The sequence below is a fragment of the Lepidochelys kempii genome, chromosome 5, assembly GCF_965140265.1.
Source record: "Lepidochelys kempii isolate rLepKem1 chromosome 5, rLepKem1.hap2, whole genome shotgun sequence".
In the NCBI taxonomy this organism is placed as follows: Eukaryota; Metazoa; Chordata; order Testudines; family Cheloniidae; genus Lepidochelys; species Lepidochelys kempii.
The window spans coordinates 113371399-113386757 of NC_133260.1; the positions used below are offsets into that span (position 1 = coordinate 113371399).

Genomic DNA, 15359 nt, shown 5'->3' on the forward strand with positions numbered 1-15359 from the left:
TTCAAGCCATCATCAATGAGGGTCATCTGATAGCCAAAACAGTCCTACAGGCGTCACTAGACACCATGGATATGGCAGCCAGAACCACGGCCACAGTGGTAGTAATGTGCTGGGCATCCTGGCTACAGGCCGCGGGTATACCCAAGGAACTCCAAACAAAAGTAGAAGACCTACCTTTTGATCGAGAAAAGCTTTTCTCAAAAAAAATTATGAGGTGTTTCATTCGATGAAGGACTCTGGGGCCACACTCCACACTTTGGGGATTTATATCCCACCTATGAAGAGAAGGAGGTACCAGCTGTATCAGAGACTCAGAGGATCATCTAGCAATCTGCAACGACATCAGCCTTACAACAGTCAACGGCAATGCTCACAGTGTCAACAAACACCCCAGTCACAGGCACCCACTTCCCAATTGGCTCCTCCAAAACCACAATTTTTAAAAGTTGGTCAAGGGTTTGACTTCCCTCACAAGACAGCACCTATGCCTGACCCATCTCCAATTTTTGGTCATCAGCTTCACCCTTTTTATCACATCTGGGCCTCAATAACATCGGACTAATGTGTTTTAGAAGTAGGTCGGGATATACCATCCCCTTTACCTCCCGACCACCTACCCTACCCTCTTCTCTGTCCTCCTTCAGGGGCCATTCTCACGATCACCTGTTACGACAAGAAGTCGATCATCTTCTACAACTAGTGGCTGTGGAACGAGTTCCATCACAATTCAAAGGGAAGGGATTCTACTCCCATTATTTCCTGACCCAGAAGAAGAATGGGGGATGGAGACCTATCCTGGACCCAAGGAAGCTCAACAGGTTTGTACGCTCCCAAAAGTTCAAAATCGTCACATTGGGCACGATTCTCCCAGCACTGCAACAGGGGGACAGGTTTTCAGCCCTCCACCTCCAAGATGCTTATTTCCATATCACCATTCATCCTGCTCACAGGAAATTTCTGCATTTCATGGTAGGACAGGAACACTTCCAGTACAGAGTACTACAATTCGGCCTATCCACTCCACCAAGAGTTTTCTCCAAAAGCCTAGCTGTGGTAGCGGCACATCTACTCCAACAGGGAATTATGAACTTCCCCTACTTGGACAATCGCCTTCTCAAAGGCCCAACTCTACAAGAAACAATGGACACAGTCCAGACCACTATTACACTCTTCCAGGAGCTAGGGTTACAAATAAACGAATGGAAATCGACTGTAATCCCGGTTGAACAACTGGACTTGATGGGGGCACACCTCAATGCCATGGAAGCCAAGGCATCCCTGCCCCCAGCCGGATTCACAACTCTCACAAACCTTATCTCCAAGGTATGAGCCAGCCCCCAAATATAGGCTTGTACTGTCCTGCAACTACTAGGACACATGGCAGCTACAACGTTCGTGGTATGATACACAAGACTACATATGCGGTGCCTACAAGGCTGGTTAAGCATGGTATACATACCCAGCAAATACAGCCTACACAAATGACTCACAGTATCACCCAGTGTCCTGGACTCTTTACAATGGTGGACAAGACCACAAAACGTTTGTATGGGCATCCCATTTCAAAAGGAACCCCCATCGATTGTGATCACCACAAGTGCCTCACTGATAGGTTGGGGCACACATATGAATCAACACACAATTCAAGGCAAATGGTCTCCGGTGGAGACTCAGTTACACATCAACTTACTAACGCTACATGCAGTCCACAATGCCTGCAGCCATTTCCTACCTCCTATAAAGAACAAGTCCATTTGCATGCTGACTGACTATATTGAATGCATGTTTTACATCAGCCACCAAGGAGGAGCTTGTTCACGCTCGCTATGCACCGAAGCTATGGAACTGGTGCATACAACACAACATAAACATCTCGGCATCCTACCTACCCAGCCATCAGAATGCGATGGCGGACACACTCAGCAGGTACTTCTCCCAAGACCACAAATGGTACATGAATGGCAAGGTTCTGAGATCAATCTTCAATGGGGCATTCCCATTATTGACTTGTTTGCATCCCCGACGAACCGCACGTGCGCAGCGTTCTGTACGCGAGCGGGACTGGGACTACGATCACTGGGGGACGCCTTCCTCATCAAATGGGAGGCGCAACTCGTGTGCATTTCCACTGATTCTGCTGATATCACGTGTGATACACAAGATGCGAACAGACAGGGCCAAGGTTATCCTCATAGTCTTGACATGGCCCAGACAAGCATGGTACCCTTACCCAATGCACATGGCAATATGCGCTCCGTGAGCTCTCGCTCATCATCTGGATCTGCTGTCTCAGCACAACAGTCCCTCAAGAGTCTCCTTAACGTTTACCCAGAAGTTTGGGGTTGTACCCCGGCATGGGACCTCAACCTGGTTCTGAAATACCTCACCAGACCACCGTTTGAACCATTAGCCACCTGCTCCTTGCTACATTTATCTATGAAAGTGGCTTTTCTGGTCACTATTACTTCTGCCAGCTGGGTGAGCGAGATTGGGGCGCACATAGCTGATCCTCCAAACACAGTATTCTTCAAAGACAAGGTCATACTACATCCACACCCTAAATTCCTAAAAAAAGTAACTTCAACTTTGTATATGAACCAACCAATCCATCTCCCTACATTCTACCCTAAACCTCATGGGACTCCAACAGAGGCCACCGTGCACACATTGGACGTTAGGCATGTGCTGGCGTTTTACCTTGAAAGGACTTTCTGGAAATCCCCTAGACTTTTCATCTCTACTACTGAGCGCTTGGAAGGAGACGCTATATCCACTCAGATTGTCTAAATGGATCTCCACATGCATTCAGATGTGCTATTGTATCCGGAATACAGAACCACCTGAACACATTAGAGCACATTCTACTTGATCAGTTTCAACTTCAATAGCATTCCTAAATAATGTTGCAATACTAGAGATTTGTAAAGTGGTCCCTTGAGCCTTCATCCACATGTTTGCTGAGCACTATGCAATCACTCATGTCTCCAGGGCTGACACCACAGTGGGCCTCTCAGTGCTTACTTCAATGACTCAAAAGAACCTGAAGTCCCCCTATCTCTCTGAAAGGCACTGCTCTACAGTCACCTGAATTGGAGCACCCACAGGGACAGCACTCGAAGAAGGGAAAGTTACTCACCTTGTGCAGTAACCGAGGTTCTTCGAGATGTGTGTCCCCGCGGATGCTCCACTACCCGCCCTCCTCTCCTCTGCTTCAGAGGTCTCAGTAGGGACTCTGCGGTATAAAAGGAACTGGAGGGCTCGGATTGTGTGCACTACATGCGGCACCAACAGCACCGTGAGACCCGTGCTACATAAATCTGTGATCAGCAGCGCTGGGACGCACCGACACGTGAAGTGGAGCATCCACATGGACACACATCTCGAAGATCCTCTGTTACTGTACAAGGTGAGTAACCTTCCCTTGCCTGTGCAAACTTAAGGCCCCTTTGTGCGTATGCATTATGATACAGTCTTTAATTAGATTATCAGATACTATTTTTTCTGCCTCGTTCACTGCAAAGGATGGACCATACCTTAGGGACCAATATGTATAATACATGCACACAATGAAAGTGAGGTGCCATTTGTCACTTTTCAAAATCTAAGCCATATCATTTGTGTGTATGTGCATACTATAATTATTATTTTGTGTGTATTATGGTAGTGCCCAGGGGCCAAGCAAGAACAGGGAAACATTATGTTAGGGACTGTACAAACCCAGAGTAATAGACAGTCTCTTCCCTGGAGAGCATACAGTATATACATAGAGCCCTGCATGGATACAAAATTAGTATCTGCAGATATAAAGTGGATATTTGGGAAGCTGCAGGACTCTACCAGGAACTTTCTGTGTTTTCTCTATGTCATGTGACTCTCTTATTCAAAATAACTGTAGTATTTTACTAAAGCAAGTGCTTAGAGTCTAAGCATGCTACTCACATTATAGAACCTACAAGGACACAGCCCTTAGCTAACATTATTGAAAAGACTTAAAATCAGGGTTAATTTGGAGGCAGCAAATACTAATTTATTTGATCCTTTATTGAAAAGATGAACCAAAGAGCACCCTGTGGTCATCTAATTGATTAAGGATTAGAGATTATCAGTGTAATGACCACAATGGCACACTCAGGTTTGTCACTTTCTAGGGACTTATTCTGGGCTCACCACTGTGAATATTTACTTGGGGGATTGCAGTGATTGTATGTGGAAAATAAGTTGTGTAATTACATTTGTATTTTTGCATGTGTGTTTTTTTGAAAACCAAGCTCCGAATTTGTGATGAAAAGTGGGGCTTGAGGCCACCAAGTTTGTAGTGAGACTTATCCAATGTATAGATTAAAGAGGTTCTGCTCTGTGTGTGTGTGTGCATATCTGAGAAAAAGGTATAGGCTGTGTATCCGAGGAGGAGGAATATTATGTAAATCGTTCCATGTGCTCAAGTATCTATAAAACAAAAACAAGTTTAAAAAAAAAACAACTGTTTTTAGCTGCAGTTTAAATGTCACTATAACAATAGCACAATGGTAATTTCCTATTAAATCTTAAGGGACTAGGCTGTTATTGTTTGTCTCCTAGATGCTATCCTAGCTAAGGCATTGGATGCAGGTATAATATCTGTCAACAAGAATAGATTAAGATGCAGGGGTATTTTTTTCCCGCACATTATTTGAGCTGGTTTCTCATGGGAAGCAGAACATGCCTTCAATAAACAGTGGCGTGTTTGAAGTATCGTATTGCCCTTTACTGGTCGCTAGTGACTTGAAGGAGCAGCTTGTCTCTCCCCCCGCAAGTGTTTGAGCACTGTTTTATTGTTTGGTAAAGGAAGCTTGGCAGTGTGCCTTTGAAAGAACATTTGAGTTACTGTAGTCACGTTGGTCAAAGGTCACTTAAATCATGTGTGTCTACTTTATTATTTTTAAAGGGCCCACCTCACCATGCATCTGGGCTTGTATTGTGCAAGAAATCTCTTAAAGTTTATCGCTATCACTTGGGCTAGACTGGCCAATAATTACCTGCTACTGTTTCAGCAGTTTGGAGTCATTATCTATGATGGGCTTACAGGGAATAATCCCTTTTAGGCTTCACTTGTCTTTATTATGAAAATGAATCCGTAGGAATAGTCACATATGTTCACATCATGGCCCATATGTTTTGATGGTTCTGTAAATGTATGCTTTGGGTTAGATGCATTAAAGCTGTTAAGCATTTACCCAGCTACTGTTCTTTTATTTCCTTAATGGAGATGAAGTGGACTGTGTTTGTTACATATAAATGGTATCTAAAGCAGTCTTCTTTTGGTACAAAAGTATAGTGAACAGTGACATCTTAATTCCTGATTGCTGGAGTGTCTTTAAAACAAAGAAGGCCTATTAGAACCAAATTCTTTAGCATTATTATCTATTATTATGATTATTTGTATTGTGATATTGCTACAAGTTGCAGTGAGGATTGGGGCCCCACTTAGATTGTAAGTTCTTTGAAGCAGGGACCACCTTTCGGTTGTGTTTGTACAGCACCTAGCACAATGAGGTCCTGGTCCATGACTGGGGCTCCTAGATCGAGCCCTGTGCGGGACTACTGTGGAGCCCTGCAGCAGGACTAGGATCCTACAGGTCCTGCAGGACTCACTGCCATAATAGCGGGAGTGGATGGGAGCGGGATTTTAAAAAGTCCCACACCGGACTCTACCCCTAGGCACCATCACAATACAGATACTAAATGATGATGATGCTTTAGGCACCATGCACAGACACATAATGACAAACAGTCCCTACTCCAAAAAATTTACAATCTAAGTAAGCTCTTCAGTTGTACCATGATGAAATGTGTCTTTGTGAAACACAGGGAAGATCACCCTGTGCTCATTTTTGTGCTGGTTTTGTTTTAGTATAATCACATAATTAAAAGGGTGTATGCAGCCTAATGTCCTGTAACATTAGGAGTTATATTTTGGATATATAAAGGTGGGAAAATTCATAACAATAGCCCAAACTAGTTCTCGTGTGCCCTTTTGTGCCTAGACATTGTGCCATTTATGTGCTTTTTAGTCCCTGTTCCTACAGTTGGACTAAGCTGCATGGGACCCATTTCTGCAGCAATATTCAGTAATCTGCATTATGGATGGCGTTGCAGCCTTACCTTTGGATGTTTATTTCCAAATATAATATGTAGAAAGAAAAAGAGAGAGAGTTCTACCTAGGAATAATAGAGTCCCTATTTTACTGATGGAGAAACTGGGCCACAAAACAGTTAAGGCCTTAGTTCAGTAAAGCATTAAAATATTTATGTAGGTCCCCATGAGTTCAGTTGGATTTAAGAACGTTCTTATGTATGTTCTTATTCAGAAAAGCAGTTAGTCTCTGATTCAGGAAAGTATCCACATTCAGGAAGGACACTTAAGCATGTGCTTAAAGCTAGGCATGGGGTCATGTTCTTTGTTAAACTAAGGCCTAGGTGACTTGCTCAAGGTCACACACACAACCTGTGGTACCCATGATTCCTGACTCCCAAATCTCTGCTAAGCTTAATTTCTATCGAGGTAAACAGGATCCCTAATATTTTCTTTAAAGTGACATGATCAGAGTTTTAGGCCTCAAATTAGCCATTGTAACAGTATTATCCTAAGAAGGAATGAGGATTACTTGTGGCACCTTAGAGACTAACAAATTTATTTGAGCATAAGCTTTTCTGGGCTAAAGCCCACTTCATCAGATGCATGCAGTGGAAAATACAGTAGGAAGATAGATAGATAGATAGATACGAGACCAATTGATTAAAGTGGGCTATTATCAGCAGGAGAAAAAAAACTTTTGTAGTGATAATAAGGATGGCCCATTTCAAACAGTTGACAAGAAGGTGTGAGTAACAATAGGGGGAAAATTATCATGGGGAAATAGTTTTTAGTTAGTGTAATGACTCATCCACTCCCGGTCTTTATTCAAGCCTAATTTAATGGTGTCCAGTTTGCAGATTAATTCCAGTTCTGCTGTTTCTCATTTGAGTCTGTTTTTGAAGTTATTTTGTTGAATAGTTGCGAATTGTAGGTCTGTAATTGAGTGTCTAGGGAGGTTGAAGTGTTCTCCAACTGGTTTTTGAACGTTATAATTCTTGACGTCTGATTTGTGTCCATTTATTCTTTTGCGTAGAGACTGTTTGGTTTGGCCAATGTACATGGCAGAGGGGCATTGCTGGCACATGATGGCCTATATCACATTGGTATATGTGCAGGTGAACGAGCCTCTGATAGTGTGGCTGATGTGATTAGGCCCTATGTTGGTGTCCCTCGAAGAGATATGTGGACAGAGTTGGCAATGGGCTTTGTTGCAAGGATAGATTCCTGGATTAGTGGTTCTGTTGTGTGGTGTGTGGTTGCTGGTGAGTATTTTCTTCAGGTTGGGGGGCTGTCTGTAAGCAAGGACTGGCCTGTCTCCCAAGATCTGTGAGAGTGAGGGATCGTCCTTCAGGATAGGTTGTAGATCTTTGATGCACTAGAGAGGTTTTAGTTGGGGGGCTGAAGGTGACGGCTAGTGGCATTCTGTTACTTTCCTTGTTGGGCCTGTCCTGTAGGTGACTTCTGGGTACTCTTCTGGCTCTGTTAATCTGTTTCTTCTCTTCAGCAGGTGGGTATTGTAATTGTAAGAACGCTTGATAGAGATCTTGTAGGTGTTTGTGTTTGTCTGAGTGCATATCCTAAGTGCATAATGCCAAGAAATGTACAAAATTAATAGGGTTTATTTTGCTATTCTCATAAAATGTCACGTGTGCTCTCTGCTGCCTATGTATTTGCAGTGGATGAACGAACACTGTTGACAAAGGATTGCCCATAGCAGGGTGAAGGCAAATGCTGAGAGAGAAAATGTATCCAAATCCTCTCTCTGGCTTGGGTTTTATTTTATGACTTCTGGTTTTACCCAAATTGACACCAGTTTTACGGAATTCTGTAGCTGCATTCTTGCCTCTCACTTTTACAAATATTTAACTAAAAAAATACAAACCCAGAAAAGTACAAATCCATAGAGAGTAGCTCCTCCTGTATTTTCCCAGAGCTCCTTGCACAACCTCTTTGTGTCTCATCTGACAGAAAAAACACCCTTATTTTAAGGTGTTAAGCCTAAATAGACTGAGCTGCATGTAGTTAGCTATCTCCCTGCTGGTAGTGTCTACCTTAGCTCCTGCTGAATCTAAGCTTGGAATTCTCCTCCAAAACATCAGGCTGCCTGGCTTGGCAGACCTTCTCCTAAGAACACCACTGGGGCAGGATGTGGCAGAGCTCCATGATCTCTTGCAGGGGCTCCAAAAGACCTGTTCCATGGTCGAATACAAAAATTACATATTCACAAAGAATTTGCTAGTATTGGGGCTCTAGTTTGATCCAACATCATACAGGCCTGTTAGTACTTATAAATACACAATGTTTCAGAGGTCATCAGGATTGTACATCCAATGTTGAGTGTATTAAATCCACCGGGGCTCTTCATAAAAAGCTATGGTCATGAAGCGAGGGAACAGAAACAAAGCCATTTGACTTGAGTGTCCAACTTCTGAGCAAGAGTAAAGAACATCAGCCCTGACTCTCTTGCAGATTCTTAACAGAGATTGAGAGTTATTCAAAGTAATGTATACTGAATATTTTTAAATACAGAATATAGCCACAAAGCAAAGACAGCTTCACGGATTTTTTTGCAAAAAATCCAGTATATGGTGGGTTTTTTTCACTGAATACTCTTCAAGCAACTTCATTCAGAAAACTCTGATGACATGATGCTGATGCAGAAAGATGATTTACGGTTGCAAGGCACTATATTCTGCTGATTAATTCTGTATGCTTCAGTAGTGCTTTTGATTCAAACATATCAAAGCACATTACGAACAGCATTCCTGTTCCTCCTCCATGAAAACATGGAAATTTATAAAGGCCTGCTCTTACTCTCATTTAAGTCAGTTTGGATTTCCCCTTTTGCTTCGATCAGCACAGGATCAAGCAGGCCTAAATAAGCTGATTTCTACACTAGAAGACAAGGTGGAAGGACTGCTGTTGAAATTAGGGGGAACCAGGGAAGTTGAACAGGATAAATCACAAAGATGCAGCAGACTGAGACCACTAATGAGATCAAGGTGGAGGAAGATGATGGAAGAAAATATTAACATGGAAGGAAATAGCTGTTCTCTCTTTCTGTATGAAGAATTTGAAGGGGATCATATTGAAAAGAGACTAAAGACAGACATCAGCTAAGCCAGAACTCAAAATAAATAATTATTTAAAGAGAGCCACTGGAGAAGAAAAGATAAACTAGACTGATTGGTGATCCTCTGATTAGGAAGGGACAAGATCAGAGATGTGACAATACAGGCAAACAGCATCTTTATTAATACTGAGGTAGGACATTGTTTTTTGATAGGGTTTGGGGGAAGAATGAGGGTATGTTTTGGGGGTCAGAGGCTTTTCTGGAGTTTTTCCTCTTCTGTTATCTCCATTTGGTTATTTAAAACTGCTGGCTGTTGGTGTTAATTTATTTGTGTTTTAATATTAATTTTGCCAGTGGTTACTGTAAGTCTGATTATTGGCAAGACACTCAGCTTTTGTGTGGGCATTGTTTTTAATGATCTAAAAAAGAAATAAAAATGAAGAATAACATCCCCTTTTTGTAGTCCATGAGGGAACTAATGACATAAGACAAGGGAGATACAAAAGAATCAAGGATAACTTCAGGGACGCGAGAAGAAAAGTGGTGATGATGTTGAACTCAGGTACTTACCTCGGTTATGCTTTCCATACCAAAGGCAAGGAGAAGACCAATGGATGTGCTAATAGTAGAAAGGAGGTGTTTGGGTTCATAGAGCTTTGGAATGCTTTTCATGTTGAGCAGTGGCTACAGTCTGTAAGCAGAAAGAGTAGCAATAACCTTCTGGGATTAAGCCTCACAGCGTTGTTTACTGTAGGTAGGCCTTAGACTAGGTATGACGAGAGTGGTGTTGGTATGTGTAACAGAGAATCTGGCATGTTCTTTTAATTTAAAAGTGAAAAGTATAGACCTTAAAAAGTGGATATGGAAATATATCCCGTCTCACCCAACCTGACATGTTTCTTTTTCCTTTATTAAAAATGTATTACCCTGGAAACCTTTGATATTAAATAATTTGTTTCCAGTGGACTCCAATGGCTGTCATGACAGTTTTTTATGTTTTTGGTAAAGGCAGACAGTAGACATAATTGGACACTAGCAACAACAAAAATTAATTTTTTCTGACCACCATGGAATATTGAGAGATATAACAATGCACAGCAGTCATTTAAATTACAGAGCTTGCTTTTGTTGTGGGCCTGAAAATACTGCTGTTGAAAAGGGGGTAGTGAGGGAATCAAACTGTGAGCCTCCATCTTCTTTTAATAAAATGTTGTTATAATTAAGGTGCTAAACAGAGAGAGAAAAATATTTAGTTTTTAGTATTTTATCTGCTTGTTTAGTAAACTCATTTCTATAAACCTGTAAATTGTAACAAACCAAAATTTCTTTAACGTTCATTTTTATTAAAAATGTCATTCAAAGGAGTCTAAGGGTCTTGATGATTGGGTATGTAGGATGGGAAACTGAGTCACAAGTAAACCCAATTTAGGCTTAATTAATTTTTGCCTTTATTTATACAATTTCAGACATAATTATTATTCCTTAGTGTTTGGACATAAATTTAAGACAGACAAATAATGACAGACAAGACAGAATAGGTAAATGGGCCCAAGTTACCACATTAAAGAGCACTGAGAAGTCCTTCCATGATGGCCGTCATCGCCTCCCCTGATCTCCTTGTCTGGTCCTTCAGTCCCATCCTTCAGTTTCTGGTGCAGTGCTTCTCCAGTTTGAGCCCATGTTCACTTGGATCCTTATAAATCTTCATATTACAAATTATTTAATCTGTATCCAGCTGGCTTTTAGCATATCATCACTTTTTTTTTTTTTTTTAAATGTAACCCTTACATTACTCATGTCCAAGCTTCAGTTATGCAACTTCTGCATTTTTCCCGTTGGTTTTGATGTTTCTGGGTCATGTTATCCTGTGTCATCCAGAAAAAGGTGGGAGGGTTAATTATCATTACTTGTTTGAGTACTTCTTACTTACTACTTCCAATATGATACATTATTTCTCTTGCCAGCAACAATACAAATTTAAACAAATCAGCAATCTGTATCAAAAAGAATTGGCAAAAACACACTCAGGTCAGGCAAAGTCTTGACTAAATGTTACCTGAACTATACTCATTTACTATCCATAATTAGAATCTCTTAAAAAAAAAAAAAAAAAAAAAAAGCTTTCAAAGCTCTTAATCTCATAATTAACAATCCTTCATTTTTATTTCTCTTCGTGTTTGTGTATGTATGTGTTACTCTTTTCTACCATTTAATCTATTGAGGGGTGGGCTGGAGGGCACTCTGATTCTTTAACGTTAACATTTCTTTATCTTCTGCAAGCATACATTTGTCAGGGGATTTTTTATTACTCAAACTCCAGAACCTTGTATTTGTGTATTGCAAAACCTTGTCAGGTTTTTTTTTCTGTTACAGATTTTGAGGTCCTTGTGGATTTTGGGTCTTGATATTTAGTTGCTTTCAGTGATAACCCAACGTAATTAAATTATTTCAGTTTCTTTGGCAAGAATTTTTCTTTGCTATATTTCACCTATGGTTGGAGCTCATGATTCTGTAAATTTAGGCCCTGATCCATCAAAGCACTTAGGCATACGCTTAGTTCTAAACACTTGAGCAGTCCCATTACAGTGTAGCTTGCTACTTTCTGGTGCAGTACAACAGCTTTAGTAAATAAACTGTTGTTAAACTGCATGAATGGTTAACAGAGGCAGGCTCTGTGGGGATGAACAGCCGGATAACAATTTACCAATGGGTAGAAAATGAAGATGTTGTTGTTAAGACCACTTATCTTGTCTTGATTTCAGCTGTGAAATTTACAGTCTGCGTTTAAAGCTAGAATATTTCATAGATACATTCCTTTGTTTAAAAAAATGCTTGTCCATAAAAATTGGGTCCAAATCTACTCTGTTGCCCCAATGCAGCTATCTTGACTAATAACCCCACCTTCCATCCCTCTTTAAAACTCACTACTTTGATTAACCTGACACAACTAATCTCCGTTTTTGTCATTTACTTTTGTTCTTGTGTGTAACATAGCTCTTCTAAAATAGAACTTGAATTTAAAGAAAAAAACAAATTTGGAACTGTCAAGCCAAACTACAACTGCAAATAAAGACAAACTAAATCACACTCTTTTCTGTTGCATCCCCTGTTTGTTATGTGTTTAGTTTAGGGCCCAAACCTGTCAACGCTACTAAGTGTAGTGCTTCCTACTGTGAATAATGCACTGACCTCACTGGGATCAATTTATCAATTCAGTAGCATTTGAATATTGAAATAGCATCCATCAGCGTAGTATCTAAGTGCTGCTGTAAACTAATCATAGCAGTGAGCATTGTACTTGGCTGTTTGTAGGATCAACTCATTAATTTGTAAACTCTTCTGAGCATAAGGATATTGTCTTATGCTTGTAAAGCATTGTAATTGAATTCAGTGGCATTTCAGTTATGTGGTTGAAAGCAGAGTTTGACCCATTAAACTTAATACCATTCTATTCAAAAACTTTCAAATACCCTTTCAGTTAGATAGATTGTCTTTAGCTTTAGTGTTTTATTTTTCTTCGGACAGTTAAGTACAGTACAAAAAAAATCATATGTCTTTATTCTTAAAATACTAGTGATGGATATGTTTTAGAGTAGCAGCCGTGTTAGTCTGTATTCGCAAAAAGAAAAGGAGTACTTGTGGCACCTTAGAGACTAACAAATTTATTTGAGCATAATAAATCACATTCTTGTTAAATTAATTCTAATATAACTTAAGTCCTGTTTGGTATGTCATGCAGGTTAGCATCCAGCCTTCTGAATGGCACCGCTCTCTCCTTCTTCCTCAGTGCTGGCTGGGATTTATGAGTAGAACGTACCATGCAGTTTTACAGGTAATTTGAGTTGTTTGGTGTTTAGTGTATTTTGAGTTTTACCATCAAGGACTTTCCTGCAAATATCAACTTTTTTAAAAAAGACTCTGCATTTTAACTTGAATGCAAGAAAATTAAATAAACGTAAGGCAAGTCTTCAAGTTAAAGGTTGATAAGAGTTCAGCCACAGCCAGTGTCTGATGAAGGCAAATTTCACACAGGTCTGGTTCTTGCTCAAGAATTGACACTCCTATCCTTAACTCCTGTTCAGAGTCCCACTGGAGTCAATGGTTCAGACTGTGTGTCACTTTTAGAATTTGGGCTCTGACCTTGAATTTTAATCAATTATTCATTACTGAAAGGAATTGTATGAAAATACTGGAGAGTGGAGCAATGTGGTGGATAGAAAAAAACCTGAGCTCCCCCTCCAAAAAAAAAAAAAAAAATGTTTCATATAAGTCTTTTTTCTCCACACACACACACCCCCCTTTCTCTTTGTACTCCCTTGTTTCAGTCAGGACTAGAAAGAGAAATGCTGTCATACAAAAAGAGAGAGAATATACTGGCAGTATTTCTGACCCACCCCAAAGCAGGAAGTACTGGAAATTTGACCAGAGAATCTGTTCCAGTGAGATTACGCAGCCTGATTTCCAGACCACAGAGGTTCCAATCTATAAAATTGTAGCAATAAATAGCTTCTCTGTCAAAAGCAATGTATGGTTGGCTTTGTCCTGCTATCAGGGATGATTCATGTTTTCTCCCCATGTATGTCAAGTGATACTGGACACTTTCACAGTCTGAGCAAAAAAAAAAAGGTTTCATGGAAGTATCCTCTTTGGGGAGATAATGTAACAGAATTTATACACGATGAGAGACCACTAGAGATACCATTTTCAAAGCAAATCACTTTTTAGTGAGCAGCAAAATGTCAGATTTAAACACAGCTTTGTTACAAAACAGAACTAGCAAACCTACTTTTTAAATAGTAATTTAGGTCTTAACGATAGAGAGTGGTACTTGTTGCCTATATTTTGTTATCCTCCTCTTTCATCCGTCTACCTTGAACACTAAGATTTCGTGAGAAGAACAGCTTTTACCAGCTCTGCTTCTGAAATCCTCTCTAGGATTTTCTGTCATTTACTAGAGCACTGAAGCATATCATTGTACCTTTGAAGTCTGCTCCCATGTATTTACTTGCTCCTCTTTTCAGATACTAGAATAATAATTATACCTTATGCTTCTGTAGCACTTTTCATCTGATGATGTCAAAGTACTTTACAAATATAAGTTAGTTAGGTCACACAAATAAGTAGTTCAGTATGCCTATGAGTAAGTGAGGGAGTTATATACCCATTTTACAGATTGAGGACTGAGGCAAAGAGAGCCTAAAGGCTCAGTCCTGCAAGGTGCTGAGCACTCTATACCCAATCTAGCAAAACACTTAAGTATGTGTTTTACTTTAAGTACCTGAAAGTCCTATTGATTTCATTGAGAGTATGTAGGGAGGGATAGCTCAGTGGTTTGAGCATTGGCCTGCTAAACCCAGGGTTGAGAGTTCAGTCCTTGAGGGGGCCATTTAGGGATCTGGGGCAAAAATTGGGGATTGGTCCTGCTTTGAGCAGGGCGTTGGAGTAGATGGCCTCCTGAGGTCCCTTCCAACCCTGATATTCTATGATTCTTTGTACATGCTTAAGTGCCTTGCAGGGTTGAGCCTTAAAGGTATATCTACCCTGTAGCTGGGAGCGCGCCTTCCAGCCCAGGCAGACAATCTTCTACTAGCAGACTAGTGTGCTAAAAATAGCAGTGTGAACGTTGCTGCGCTGGCGGAGACTCAGGCTAGCCACCCAAGCTCGGACCCAGGGGGTCAGGTGAGCTTGCACTCGAGTGGCTAGCCTGAGCCTCCATTGGTGCAGCAATGTCCATTTCACTATTTTTAGTACATTGGCTCAAGCCCCACTAGTTCGAGTCTATTTATTGGGGCTGGGAGGCACGCTCACAGCTGCAGTGTAGATATACCCACCATGACTACGGTCATACAGGCCTGAACTTAGCAATGTGTACAAACACATGCTTAGGTGCCTTGTGAAATTGGAATGGGCTTAAGAACGTGCTTAAAGTTAAGGATGTGTTTAGATGCTCTACTGAATCTGGGTCATAGAGAATCAGTGGCAGAGCTGAGAATGGAACATAGGAGTCCTGGTCCTGTCTCTAACTACTATGATGAGATTTCTTTATTTGGGCTTAGTGCTTGTGTATCGAGTTTTAGTGCATAGTAAGACAGAATGTGAATCTACAGCAAACTAGCTGGCCATGTGACCTTGCTGCCACACACTAACAATTTCACAGTGTTCTTGAAATGG

At 40.8% G+C, this 15359-nt stretch overlaps 1 protein-coding gene across 6 annotated transcripts in view; it reads left to right on the forward strand.

Moving 5' to 3' along the window:
- The window catches only part of FOCAD (focadhesin), a 199885-nt gene that overhangs the window by 129536 nt on the left and 54990 nt on the right, over positions 1–15359 (forward strand). For all 6 annotated transcript variants that reach the window (XM_073345495.1, XM_073345491.1, XM_073345494.1 and 3 more), the window contains one exon: positions 12928–13020. In XM_073345495.1, the coding sequence (XP_073201596.1) occupies positions 12928–13020 (93 nt within the window). The remainder of the gene's footprint in view (positions 1–12927; positions 13021–15359) is intronic.